At 39.5% G+C, this 15,339-nt stretch overlaps 1 protein-coding gene across 3 annotated transcripts in view; it reads right to left on the reverse strand.

Moving 5' to 3' along the window:
- Positions 1-15,339, reverse strand: part of GRID1 (glutamate ionotropic receptor delta type subunit 1) — a 1,874,363-nt gene that overhangs the window by 1,030,903 nt on the left and 828,121 nt on the right. For all 3 annotated transcript variants that reach the window (XM_075348983.1, XM_075348986.1, XM_075348985.1), the window contains exon 4: positions 7,445-7,650. In XM_075348983.1, the coding sequence (XP_075205098.1) occupies positions 7,445-7,650 (206 nt within the window). The remainder of the gene's footprint in view (positions 1-7,444; positions 7,651-15,339) is intronic.

The raw sequence follows: 15,339 nt of genomic DNA on the forward strand, positions 1-15,339 counted from the left end.
GGGAATGCAGGGATATACCACTATTTAAAGTTGTAAGGCATGACTACTTAGTAGGTGCAGCTGATCACTCAGCAAGGAACTCCTTTGATAAATCTGCAATAGCAAAACTGTCACTTAACCACTTCAGTGTCAAGAGAAATAAAACCAATTTAAATGAAGAGAGCCAGATAAGAGGCTCCAGTCAAAAGGCTGTCACAGGTCTCAACATGCAGGGAGACGATTGTGACATCATTAGCTGCAATTTTTCAACACTATGCAACACTAAAATTTTATCTATGTATTGCCCTGTATTTAGTACAAGCACATCAGGAGATGATAGCGTACTGTAAGTGAAAATACATTAGTGGTTAAATGTCCTTCTCATGCAATCTCCTTGGCAGACACTTTAAAAACACAAGTAGTTACTTTGCTCCTATTTAATTCTTTCTTTAGAGTCATAGCTCAGTTTCTAGTTACTATATTTCAGCTTGTCATCCTTTTTTTTGAGGTTCCTAGCTGCTTGTTTTGCCAATTTGTTGAGTAAAAGATGTTGTATCCTACACTTCATTTTCCAAAAAGAGTCAAACTAACATCGGTGACTTGTTATCACATGAACAAACAAAGCTTTATTGGGTACATCAAAAGTTTATCTTACTTCAAGGTGCAATTTAGTAATAGTTGACAACTCGAGCATGCAATGCACCGCAGCAAAATACATAGCAGGTTCCTCGCAAATAGCTGTGTCAGTGGTGAAAAGAATTTATGGAACAGCTCAGTTTGAAAAATGCAGTCAGAGAGCGGAAGATTTAAGATTATTTGATCCCCAAAGCATTACAGTAGATTCGTATAAATCGCTCCTTGAACAGTGGGAACTGGTAATTGTTAAACATAGCAGAATTGCTTAAAAAAGTGACAGGATTTTTGTAAAAGAGTGATTATTTTAATGTGTTCACAGTTCATTAAGTGGTACATTAATGCATTTGATAGCCTACTGTTACTCTTCTCAAACTGATAACACACATTATTTTGTCCTTCAAGAAATTGTGAAATATGATTTTTTTCAGAATTGCATCCTTAAAGTCAATGTTTTTGATATTTTTATTAATTTAGCTGAATCAGGGTTTTTTTCTTTATTGTGGAATAAGTTGTACATTTCAGTGCATTTAATTTATTAATTAAACTTTGAGCTACTTCTGGGTAAAAAACCCAGCAATGCCACCATAGGCTTTAAATAATTTCAGTTGTACAGCATTTACTGTGCCAATTACATGAATATTAGGTTTGAACATTTAGAACACTTCAAGAAATATTTCATAAGTTTTTACATTTTTTTCCTACTTTTCCTCCAAGAACTAAATTTTTGCGAGATGAGTTATAGTTTTATTGATACAATTCATTTTGCCATAAATTCATTTTACCACTTTCATTGTGGGATTAAATGATTTAGCAACATGATAATTTAATATATCACATGTCAAGATAGTCAATATGATTAGAGATGAGCAAATGTGTTTGACAAAGATTCACCCAATTTCAAATTAAGCAAGAGCTTTGGCTCGTTCAGGTCGGGATTGGTTCACAACCACTTTTCTCAAAAATCGGCAAAGTTTGGCTTTGTTTGGTAACTGTTCACATTTATACTACTGCAGAAACTATCCACTTCAGGCCCTATCATAGGCTTGTCAAGTATTGGCATAGCTGTGATTGGCCAGGGAAATCACTGTAAAAAAAGGAAGCCAAATGGTTAAAGCAGGACATACCAGTCTCTGTGCAGTTGTAACCCTACTTCCGGGTCTGCTCATTATGACTCATACATATTCACTGCTTCCCCCGACCACTGGCAGTCCCAGCATATGTGATTGGTTGCAGTCAGAATACACCCCACCTTGTGTGACAGCATCTGTGATTGCTAGGAAGTACACACTCTGCCTACGTACCTATAGTGTATAAATAAATAAATAATTTGGCCAAAGGTCCCACCATATTATGATACTGAGTGCAGAAAAATCATTATAGAGAGGGGGGAGCCAGCACTGCCTATGAATGGCATGCAACAAGTTAAAAGTGTAAAATTCACTAATTCACTCCTAATGTACTATAATGCAAAATGAGATTTTTAGCAAACAATTGATCAATAATTTGAGCCACCCCTGCCACGTTATTGAAAATCTCAATAGGGCGGGTCCTACTCTAGATAATATAATTTACCATTGTGCCATACGGTCTCCTAAATATTTTAATAAACTATACCATTTAAAAGCAACACATATACCTGTGTAAAAAAAAAGGATTTTAAAAAATATCTGCGGTCCCCATATTTTCCCTCATATTTATGTTCCCTCATATTTCAATACAGGGGCCAATATAAGCATACGGCTTGGGGTTGCAGCCTGTAGCTATCTACTTTATCTGCTCTGGGACCCTACGCCAATATTTATTTATTTATTTTTACACTCCATTAGTTACATAGTTACATAGTTACATAGCTTGAAAGAAGAGCTAGGTCCATTTAGTTCAACCTTCCTCCACCAATTATATATTTTGTCATTAAATAATTTATAACCGACAATGTTATGTGTACTCAGGAAATCATCCAGCATTTTCTTAATGAGGGGACCCAGGAAGCGTGTGTAATTCCAACCAATCACAGATGCTGTAAAAGAAGTTGGAGGCGCGGGCCTACTGCAACCAATCAGAGACGCTATTTCTCCTGGTGGGGGAAGGAGTAATGAATATGTATGAGAGTTAATGAGCGGACCTGGAAGCAATGCGACAGCTGTGTGGGATTCCTTATTTTCTTGCTTTTGCAGCACCCCCAGCCCTTATTAACACCAGCCCCCCTAGCCTTTACTAACGCCAGCCTCTCTAGCCCTTAATAACACGTAATATTTGCCTTCTATTGACTTCATTGGTGTTTGGATATGTCATTGAACTGTTCATTGATCACTGGGAAAGTTGGCAAACATTAACTGAACCAAATGTTGACAGGTTTGCTCATCTCTAAATATGATTACATTGATACTTAATGTGCAATATATACATACAGAGAGTGAAATAAGTATTGAACACATCACCAAGTTTCTAAGTAAATATATTTGAAAGGGTGCTATTGACATGCATTTCTGACCAGATTTAACCTTTGATGTTTATAAATTAAGTTATGTGTAAGTGGCAAGGGCTTCATAGTGCACATGAAAGGAAGTTCAGAGACTTCTGCTCTTAGGCACTGAGCCGAAAACCAGCAGTGGCAGCAGAAAAGCGAGAGTGACCATGCCTCTAATGCTGAGCATTCATTAGCATGTTAACACACCCATAGGGCTGTGGATACATGCTAAGGGGACCGACTAGCCAAAAGTAGTAAAGCCCTGGCAACTAGTACCTTGCCTCAGCCTATCATAAAGGATCTTCAGAAATACTTTTTCTAAAGATCCCTTTATCTATGCTACTATAAGCTGGAACTGCTAAGCAGGGATTACAAATAAGCACCCAGAACCGCTCTTGGTTTTAGGTGCATACAGACCTGACAGGTTCCCTTTAAGAGCATTTAGAGTTTGCTCAACAATTTTAGACAAGCCTGTGAAATACTGCAAGTATACAGTCTTGTCAGATGAGACCAAAATTGAACTCTTTGGATGCTACAAAACACACCATGTTTAGCAGCCAAATGACACTGCATATTATCCAAAAAAAAAACATACAAAAAGAAAAAAATAAACTTCATATAATTAATGGATGGATGATTGGATAAATATACTGAGATATCTGCTGCCATATAGCATGATGATAAAGATGTAATACGGCTAGACATTTTAGCAAGACAATGATCCCAAACAGACTGTCAAGGAAACTCTCAATTGGTTTCAGAAAAAGAATATAGAGCTGCTATAATTGCTCAGTCAATCACCTGACCTGAATCCAATAAAACATTTCTGGAAGAAAAGCTAAAAGTTCATAGAAGGAGCCAAAGGAAGCTGTCATCACACATAAGTAGAGATGAGTGGACCCAAACAGTAAAGTTTGAGTTCTGATTATAGGTGCTTTATAAATGCAAACCACTTAAGCAATCAATGCTATGCTTGAATAGGGTTGTGCTCGGCCCAGTGCGAGCCACATGCAGTGTTTGAATGGCTTGCACTAGGGGTAAAATCAACATTATTGGATGAAGTATATACAAAAAAATACACCCTCTCCACAGAAATGGCTCTGTTTATGGCTGGCTGTATGTTGGGGGAGGACCGAGCTGCCCAATCAAGGATTTCCAATAAGGTTTTGGTTAAAATCAGGTCATAACTAGAGATGAGCAAACACTTGGAAGTTCGGTTTGGCAGCTTTAGCTGGACTTTAGATAAATTTCAGTTTGGAAGCTGAATTTGATCTGAACCCCAATTTAAGTCACTAATTGGGCAGTTCGGGTCTCTGCCCACATGCAACAAGCCATAAACAGAATACTTCCTAGTGGGCTGGGTTTTTCTATTTTTTTTTGCAAACACTGCAGGTGGCTCACATGGGTTGAGCATCGAACTTACCCAAGTACAGTGATGCATGTGTGAGTGGTTTGCATGTGTAAAGCACCCGAACTCTGCATTTTTTGTACAGTCTGTGTTCGTAATGAACACCAAACACCTAACGTTGGGCTCGCTCATCTCTAGTCATAGCAGAACTTTATCTAAAGACCAGCTGAACCCGTAGAACTTGAACTTCAAAGGGTCTGCTCAGCTCTACATATAAGTCAATGGAGACCCAAACCTCTGTGCAGTAAAATGGCTACAAAATGGTCATAGTACGCGCTAGGTGGCTGCAAAAGGAAGTAAAATGGAGGTAAGACCAGGACCAAGACAAGTGCCCTGCAAACATGTCAATAGGGAAAAAATAAAAAAATAACCTGGTGTTTCCTATATTTTTTATAATCAGCACAAGTAGAGCAGAGAACTACAGGCTGCAATCCTCAGCTGTCTGCTTTACCATGGCTGGTTACAAAAATTAGAGGAGATCCTACTTCATTTTTTTAAATTATTTTAAAAAAAATGTAAAAAATGGCTTGGAATCCCCCTATTTTTGATAGCCAACCAAGATAAAGCAGATAGCTGGGTGCTGGTATTATCAGATGGGAAGGCCCATGGTTATTTGGACTTTCCCAGCCTAAAAGTAGCTGCCCCAGAAATGTTCAGATTAATGTATGTTTATTTTTCATCCAGGTCATCCAGACCTGGATGAAAAATAAAGATACATTAATCTGAACATCTGTCCCAGTGATCTTTTGGCGCAGTATTGAACACCCCTCTCTCTTGCTCTCTGTTATCAACAAAGGCTTTATTAGCATAGAAACAGCACCCGAACCCTAAACTCAGACACAGACTTATTTTAAAAGTCCATGTTTGAGATTGAACCCTGAACACTTGGTGACAAGTACAAACCCCAAACTTTACCGTTTGGGTTTGCTCATTCCTACTCATTTTTACTCTTAATCCAAAGTTTTCTAAAATTACAGCCACCAGTCAGGAAGCTGGAATAATGTCTTATTTTAATTATCCCCTATTTCTCCTTTATTCTATATATGTTGTTTCTAGAAAAGCATTTACATTTTCTAAAATTAATGTCTTAAGCTTCCACGAATATAAATGGCCAATTTAGGAAAGAAATTTCTTTAGCTAAACCTTTCTTTTTAGTGTGCAGCTGCCAGTAAAGAATAGAAAAGATCTCGTTGTTCAAACTACTCGGAATATATTAAAGAGAATCTGTAAGCAGGTATTTGATATGTAATCTGAGAGGAACATAAAGTAGAGGCTTAAGGGGGCTTTACACGCTGCGATATCGGTATCGATATCGCTAGCAAGCGTACCCACCCCTGTCGGTTGTGCGTCATGGGCAAATCGCTGCCAATGGCGCCCAACATCGCTTACACCCGTCACATGAACGTAACTTCCCTGCGACGTCACTGTGGCCGGTGAACCGCCTCTTTTCTCAGGGGGTGGTTCGTGCGGCGTCACAGCGACGTCACACGGCAGCCGTCCAATAGCAGAGGAGGGGCAGAGATGAACGTCCGGAACATGCCGCCCACCTCCTTCATTCCTTGTTGTCGGTGGACGCAGGTAAGGAGAGGTTCGTCGTTCCTGCGGTGTCATACACAGCAATTTGTGATGCCGCAGAAACGAGGAACAACCAGCGGCATGCCCCACCAACGATATTATGAAAAGGAGCGGCGTGTCAACGATCAACGATTTTTGACATTTTTGCGATCGTTGATCGTCGCTCCTTTGCGTCACACGCTGCGATGTTGCTAACGACGCCGGATGTGCGTCACTAACGACGTGACCCCGACGATATAACGTTAGCGATGTCGCAGTGTGTAAAGCACCCTTTTGATTCAGATTTTAGGGATGTGTCACTTATTAAGCTGTATGTTGTTGTTTCAATGCAATGCGTGCTTAATTAGCATGACATGAGGTTATCACTGCCCAGACTAGTACTCATGTGGTCTAACCATGCCCTTCACAGTCATTAGCAGTTTACTGTCAGTCTACAATGTACAGAGAATCTTGTTGTGTGAGTAGGGTTATCTCTGCTACATGCTATAGCTAAAAACGCTGATTGTGTCACAAGTGCTGCACTCAATTAACTAAATGATACAGCGTTGGATTTAGAGTATCTTCGTATATTATGCTGCTCCTAAACAAGGTAGCAAAAATCTGGTAGTAGATTCCCTTTAAATGCACAGCTGTGAATGTTGAGAATTCAAAGAAGCAAAAAAAGAACATTGAGAGCATGTAATTGTTCTAAATTCTTAAATAAAGATTACATACCCAATTTTACAAAACGTAATTTTCCATTTTCTACTGTAAAATTTAAGTGCTGCAATTGACCATAGATCAGATTATCTCAATTTTATAAGCACAAACCATAAAATGTTATAGCCTTACAAACTGACCACATCTCACTGGAAAGATCAATTGATTCAATCTCATAGCTTCCCTGATGTCCTGCATTAAAGGGCTTGCTAACTAGCATTCTAGCTTTAGATCGCTTATCGTTTTGGATTTATTTTGACTGTTTGTTTTTTGACCTTGAAAATAAATAAATTTCTTCATTGATAAAGCCTGTGGTCTTTCTGCTCCATTGCATCAATGTAGTAAGCCACTGTCACAGGATTTTGATAGAAAATGCATTAGGATATTGTCACCGGTAACATGACAGACTTCATGTACATTTGAGGTCGTTTTACAATAAAATTCTCAATTTCTCTCTGTCTGGCAAGGATAAAATTGTGTTTTGTTACATTTATTTTTCCTCAATACAGTTTCTATTTTTTAAAATTAAGTTCTTCTGGTGAAAAAAATATCCACAGGAACAAGCAAATCCTGGAAACTTCAAGCAAAATAGAATGGTCTCAGGATGATCTTACACATTACAATTTTAATACAGTCTAATCATGAACAAAGCCTTATATAAAATTGAATGAATTACTGACCTCATTGATGAAGTTTTGTGCTCCCCTTGGACTCAGAAGTAAAATCGCTCTACGTAGGGTATCACGGTATCGATTCAATTCTTCTGTTTTCATAGAAGTAAAGAGGCTGGCGAAAACTTTACTGATGTTTCTGTCTACTTTTTGCAATGACACATCAAGTCCTAATCTTGATGCTTGGTCCAAAAATCCCTGTAGTCCTCGAATATCTACGACACAAAATCAGAATAAATTTTTAAGAAATGCAACAAGATTTAGAAACTTAGCTATAGGATGTTTAATTTTATTTTTTTTTTTTTACAAATTATTTATTTACAAAACAGTGAAAGAGAATCAGCAGAAATAAAGGCAATGCAAAAAATGTCTTGTAAACATGCTATGGTCCAAGATTAACCTCTTAATGACTGAGCCACTTAGTATGTTAATTACGGAGCCTCATTTCTCCAATCTGACAGCATCGATTTATAAGTTAACAACTCTGGAATGTTTCAACATATCCTAGTGATTCTAAGAATTTTTTTTCATCAGGTGTTTTACTTCATGATAGTGGTAAAGTTTGACCAATATTATTTGAATTTATTTATGAAAATGTCAAAAATTTGGCAAAAAAAACATGAACATTGAAGAATTTTCAAACTTTGAATTTTTAGGCCATTAAACCAGATAGTTATGCCACAAAAAATAGTTAATAATTAACATTTCCCATGTCACACTGTGCAAAGGGCTAGTGAGATGTAGTACAGGGTATTCCCCACTAGGTGGCAGCAGAGTAGTAAAGGAGAGTCAAAGTAACACTGTAACCGAAAGGTAGCTGAAGTACAAAAGAGTAACTTCAGCAGGCAGTTCACAGGCGAACAACCAGAGGGCAATAGAGTAGTCAAGCAGTCAGGGTCAAGTCAGGAAAGTCAAGGTACTGCAAAGGGAGGATCAAGATCAGATCAGAAAACAGAATCAAAGTTGGATGAAAGATCAAGTATGGAGAGGGAAACACAAAGGGCACAGGGAACAGAAGACAAGACCAGAATGTGAGGAGACACAAACACGGGAAGGAGGATGAACCAGGATGGGTAAAGAACTGTCAGGAGCGGGAAGTCCGGGACTGGGACAGACTGACAAACATGGAAGGGTACAGGTCAGGGCATGGTAACAAAGAGTCAGATCAAACAGGAAATCTCACTAGAGCCAGTCAAAGGCTGCAGAGCAAAACTATAACCAGCACAGGAATGCAAGTACAGGACCAGATATAGTGTCTGCTGAAACCAGAACAAGGCTGATGGGAGTCAACCCCTGACATGACCAGGACGGGTCTGGGAAACTCTGGAGCGAGGAATACTGATCCTGGATCAGGACATCCCTGTTACGGGGGGCTGTCTGATAATAAAACCCAAAGGAATATCAGACAGTCAGGGTCCACCGTGCAAAGACTCTGCAGCAGACTATGGCAGAGGATAAGGGGTATATAAGGGTGCCACTGTAAATAGTAATAGCACAAGTGCAGAGTGCAATACCTCTGTTAAACTCACAGAGGAATATAATTAGGAAATAAAGCAATTCCTCCCTTACTTGGAGGGTGTGTGGTTTGGCCTCTGTTAATGGTCACAGAGACAAAAGCAGTGAGTGTGAAATGGCACCTACCTAGGTCCGTTACTCTAGCGGTGCCAGGAGACGGACAGCAGTGTAAGCCGCACAAAGCTCCTACCTGTGTTCGCTCCACTAGTGTGCGAGGACACGGACCACTAGATATGGCACCTGCCTGGGTCCGCTCTACTAGTGGTGCAAAAGAGACGGACAGCAGCATAAGCCGCACAAAGCTCCTACCTATGTTCACTCCCCTAGTGTGCGAGGATACGAACAACTGCCAGACGCAGTATAAGGAACGTTACCCTAGCGGCAACGTCCACCTACGAGTAGAATCACAAGACCCAGCCGGACCATGTGCCTCAGGCACCTGCCTATGTCCGCTCCACTAAGATGTAAGGATACGGACCGCAGCCGAAGCTGTAAGGTATAAGAACGCTACCCTGCCAGTAGCGCTCACCTAGCATAGACAGAGAGATGCCTAGAGGGACGTGCACAGAGCGTCTACTCTCATGCATGAACCAAGAGGACTGAGCGCCGGGCGGCATGCGTCTGGGTCTTATATAGACTTTGTGCCTCATCCAAGATGGAGGACATTAGAGCCAATCCGCTGCCAGAACGACAGACGTCACGCTGGCCTATCACCGAGCAAAGTGTCACAAGCACATGACCAGCGGCCAATCAGCTTAGAAGGTGTCAGAGACATGTGACCTCGTGTCAGCGATGATGTCACTCGCACATGTGCAATGGCACCAAGATAGGACTTGATCTCCAGCGCTTGCACATGTGCAGTAGCAAGAAATCCGAACATAGTCTTCAGTGCCACAGCAACCGTAACAGTCCCACATGTTTAATTTACATCAGTAAATCTTTTAAAACATATTTATTGAGGGGGATAGAAAGTTAGAAGGGTTAAAAGTTTATCAGCAATTTTTCCAACACAATTTACAAAAACAATTTTTTTAGAGACCATACCACATTTGAAGTGCCTTTCAGGGTCCTATGACAGACAATACTTAAACATGACACTATTTTAAAACCTTTTCAAAACCACATTTAAAATTTTTTAAATGCAATGTGGAATAAAAATACAAGCATTTTACTTTTTCCCCCCAAACAAATTTGCTCTAGCCCCACCTTTTTGATTTTCTTCAAGGTTTTTAGTCAAAAGTGGACCATTGAGTTTATTTTGCAATTTCTCCTGAGTACACTGATGCCCCATAAATGGTAGAAAACTACTGTTTGGAAGAACAGCAGGGCTTGGAAAGGAAGGAGCACCCTTTGATATTTAGAATGCAAGATTGTCGGGAATACACAGCAGATGCAATGTCGTGTTTTCAGAGCCCATGAGGTACCTAAACTGTGGAATATTACTACAAGTGACCCCTTTTGGAAACTACACTCTTCAAGTGCTATTGATCTTGGCATCTGAATGATTTATCAGCCAGGGGCGGTGCTGACATAGGCCCTGGATGTTAATTAAAGAGTTTATCTGTCAGGTAGCCAAGCTTCTGCTGTAATTATGCAGGGGAGTGATGATATTTCAGCACCTCCCGCTGATCACATGCTGTGATTGATCAGTGAGATTACTGACCAATTACAGTGATCAGAGAGCGTGGATTGCTGTAATTATTCCCCGAACTTCTTCCCGTGTTGGTCAGTTGTCAGAGTCTGCAGTCGGCACAGAGCTATGACTGTATATTTTCACACATTGACAGTTTAAATCTATCATGTACATAGGACATCATGGTGTGGGTACTGACACCTGGTCATGATGTGCTAAACATGTCATGTGGAATTAAGGGCTTAATGCCACCAATAAGAGCAGAGGCTAGTCCATTTGCATGTCCTCACCACTAGTTTCTAAATGGAATGAAAAGGTAAGGGGCTCTGTGTACAAGGCCATAAGTTTTATCTCTGTAGTACAGATGAATAATTTTAAACATATTGAGGTAGTGTGAAATTCTTGCACAATGTGTAACCTTGTCATAAATTATTTTGTCACATTCCTCTGTGCTAATATACTATTTAAGTTTTAATAACTGTGTCAGATGCAGCAGGACCATTTCAAATTTTGGTAGTTTTGCCGAGGTCCCTGGAGGTTGAGGGTACAATCTGACTTTAACTGCATATGTATCCTCAGAAGGCAGATATCAATTAATATAATGGTGGCACAAAGAGTCATCTAGCTAATTTCTGGAGGCAATGCCAGAAACGTCAGCTTATGTGATATACACATCTTTGCAGGTTTTCAGGCACCTCTTAGACTGGTGGCGAAGACCAGTAACACTGTATCTGTTTGGAGGAAGTATTTGCAATTGTAAGGGAATCATACTGTATAAGGGAGTCAGTGCAGGATAATAATGTGTGTAATTGGCTGGTGGATGTCATATTGTATCGAGTATTGATGGGGCATCAGACTTTAAGGGGGGTTATGCAGTAATCCTACCTTTCAGAGGGGGATGTGGAAGCATGACACTTTGGGTGGGGATTCTAGGGACATCATACTGTGGTGGGGGTAGTAAATTGTGAGGGAATGTATTACTGAAGGGAAATCATTCTTTATGTGGGAAAATGTAGTGTGTTGGGTTATCATACTCTGCATGGGGGCCAATGGGAACATCATTCTGTGTGGGAGGGCTGTTGGAACATCATAGTGTCGAATGATGTGGGGGCACCATACTGTGTAATGGAATGTTCTCCAGGGAATGTTCTATGTTAAAACACTATACTCTGTTTAGTGGGTCGGGGAAGCATCATATTCTAAGTGGGGGCTTTTGAGACATCATACTTTGTGCAGGGGCTTTGTGGTCATAATACTTCATGTGTGTGGGAGAGCTGTGAGAAGATCCCACTAAATATGGGGGATGTGGGCCATTATTGTGTGCATAATGAACTGTGGGGGCATCATACTATGGGGATTGACTTTGGATGTATCTTGTTTTGTGTGAGGTGATGTAGGGAGTGTGGGGATTCATATTGTGTGTGGGGGTTGTGCATACATCATAATGTGTGTTTAGGGTGATGTAGGCGCATGAGCACTGTAGCCTTGCAGCATTGGGTTCCTGGGTTAAAATCGCACCAACAGCAAGAAGCAAGAAATTGATTTAATCCCCCCATACAGCCCATGGTTGTATTAGGTTACACTGGGTAGTAAGGTTTCTTCCCACACACAAAAACAGTGAATTTAGAGTGTGAATCCAAATGTGGAAAAGTGGAGGTGATGTCTGTAAACTACTGTAAAAATTATTGGTGGTATATAAGAGAGTAAAATACATTAAAGCATTCATTCTGTGTCGGGGATATGCTGTTGGTTGTTCAACATTCTTTGTGTGGGGGAGTGCACTTTGAGGGCATCATAATGTGTGGATCTCTATAGACATTATACTATATGGGGGTGCTGTGCAATTATTCTTCTGTGACTGGGAAATGTACTTGAGGGAAACATTATACTCTTTGTATGGGAATATATGAGACTTGACTGTGGGTGGTATCAAACGAGGATGTGGGGGAATTATAATGCATGTTGGGACAAATAAGTTCATACCATGTGGTGTGGGAAGACTAATGGGATTTACTAAGAGGAATATTTATCTGTTTGTGACCACTGTTTCCCTTCAAAAGAGCATCAAAGCATCAATTATAAGTAAATGCGAATTTAGTTTTCAAAGGATCTCATCTTGGAGATTGCTCCAGACATCTTGGAGAACTAACTCCTTATTTGTGGATGTAGACTTATGAAAATTCATCTGTTTCCACAGATTTGATGATGTTAAAATCTGGGCTCTCTGGGGGCCAAATCATCACTTCCAGGACTCATTGTTCTGCTTTTTTCTGAAGATAGTTGTTAATAATATTGGCCGCATATTAATAATTTATTTTCATCAATTAACACAATGAAAATTGAATGAACAAAATATAAATCAAATCAATATTTTGGTGTGATTAAGCTTTGCCTTCACAAAAGTGTTAATTTGTGGAAGACAGTTTGTACCACACTAGGCTATGTGCGCACAGTGCGGTTTTCGCGGCGTTTTTGCGCGTTTTTCGGGTGCGTTTTTGGCCTCAAAACTGCATGACTTTGCTTACCCAGCAAAGTCTATGAGTTTTCAATTTTGCTGTCCGCACACAACTGTTTTTTAAGCTGCGTTTTTGAGCTTAAAAAAAAATGGACATGTCAATTCTTTCCTGCGTTTTTCTGCATTTTCCCCCCATGCAATGCATTGGAAAACCGCAGAAAAACGCAGAGATCAAAAACGCAGCAAAACGCAGCCAAAAACGCACCAAATCGCGGTGAAAACGCATGCGTTTTTTGCCGCGTTTTTTTGCCGCGGGTGCGTTTTTGTGCGTTTTTAGCGGCCAAAAACGCAGCATCAAAAAAATGCAGTGTGTGAACTTAGCCTTACACTATTCTATGCTTTTGTTGACATTAGCAGAAAAGACACTTTTGACCTCCATCAACCCAAAAGAGCCAAATAGATACAGTATGCTTTATATGTATGCAGGGATCTCCCAGATAGGCTAGGTAAGCAAGCATCTTAAATAATAATGTGAACAGGGTCTTAATTATAGAGGTATTTTTAAAATGGAGAATATCTTGTATTTGACTCCAATGACATTTGTTGTACAGTTTACTTTTAAAGGTAACAAAAAAATTGAATTTACTGTATACTATAAAAGTCATTGTAAGATCTTTATTATGCACAGTATACTTTCCCGAATAGCATTATTATAGCCTAGCAAAAATATCGGTGAAGACAAATCACAGATGAAATATAGGCAAAGACAAATGCCAAGCCAAACCTTAAATGTCAATCTAACCTTGAACAACTGACACTTCATTAAATACCAACATTTAAGCTAGATTTAAATCTTTGCAAATGACTGAAACTTGGACAATCGTACATCAAGTTTAGTACAAAGGAATCGTTAACACTTCCTAAGAAAACCATCTGCTTAACGACAGAAAAGAATTATGCAAGCCTGATTACAACTGCTAATTGTGTAACAAATATGCAGCGTTTCAGGTTGTGTATAATTATACGGTTTGCTAGGATGTAGCATATGACAATGGTATTTGTACTTCAGTTAGTTCTTGTTTAGAAATAGAATTTCATGCATCAGCCCCCACCTCGCTTACACACATCTGTGGAGACTGTCAGAATAGGGGCTGGGAACATAAGAACATTGGAACATTTATTTGACTGGCCTGTCCTATGAATTATTAGAAGGTGAAGTGATTATAGTTTTGTTGACTTAAGTTATTTTACCTATTTGCTAAATGTCTGGAAAATATGTAACAGGCTTTTAGCTGTGTCTCAGAAAAATATGCACAACTCATGCCCTCCATTCACATTGATTCAATATACTTTGCTAGAATGTAGCTGTAACAATTTTGCAAAAGTTTACTGAAGGTAATGACAAAGGATTCAAACTATTCCAAAATGCCAAGATTTTAAGTCCTACTCCTCATACACATTGGCTTATTACAACAAAGTACAACTTACAAATTGTAAAGAGTAGAAAAATTGCATCCCTACTTTTATTCGACTATACTATACCTTTGAAATAATGTTGAAGTTTGTTTGTTAAACTTACAAAAAAAAATCATAGCACACATTGTGCTAAGCCAATTTACAGATGTCCTCTCCCATGCAATCATTGTTCACAGAATTTTGCAGATTAACCACACATTTCTACATCTCCGCTGCAGCTGCTCCTTTACTATTATATTTGTACATTGGGTTGTGCAGTATAATGAGTGCACCCCACACACTTTAGGAAAATGCACATTCGTAATAGAGCGTGATTGTTACACAAATATAACCTAGACCTGTATGAAAGGTACTTCCTTCAGCAAAAGAGTCGAAGAGACAGGGCAACAGTGACAATATTGTGAGTGCATAAAGCGCTCATAGAGAATTGATATAAAACACCTGCTTCTCATTGCACACTCTTTAGGAAAATAGGAAAGTATTTTTATTCAAAATGTTCAAGATCAACACTTTGACTTCCAAAATCATCACTCTCAGACATAGTGCAGGCAGGGGAGATAAATGCTCAAGGACATAAATTCTGCTGATTGCTTTTGAACCTTGTCCACTCTCCTCAGTCTGGCCATGATTCCCTTACTTCCCATTTGTTGGCACAAACATCAGAGATAAGGTACCAACATCAGCCACTCGGAGATGAGCTACCAACATCAGCAACAATTGGGTGCCTACACATCCCATCAATACAACCAAAATTATTCCACATCAACAATTTTTAAAGTAAAGGTTTTGAAAAGTGCTATTGTTTTGAATTTGGCACCAGATATT

Source organism: Anomaloglossus baeobatrachus, chromosome 5, assembly GCF_048569485.1.
Source record: "Anomaloglossus baeobatrachus isolate aAnoBae1 chromosome 5, aAnoBae1.hap1, whole genome shotgun sequence".
Lineage (NCBI taxonomy): Eukaryota > Metazoa > Chordata > Amphibia > Anura > Aromobatidae > Anomaloglossus > Anomaloglossus baeobatrachus.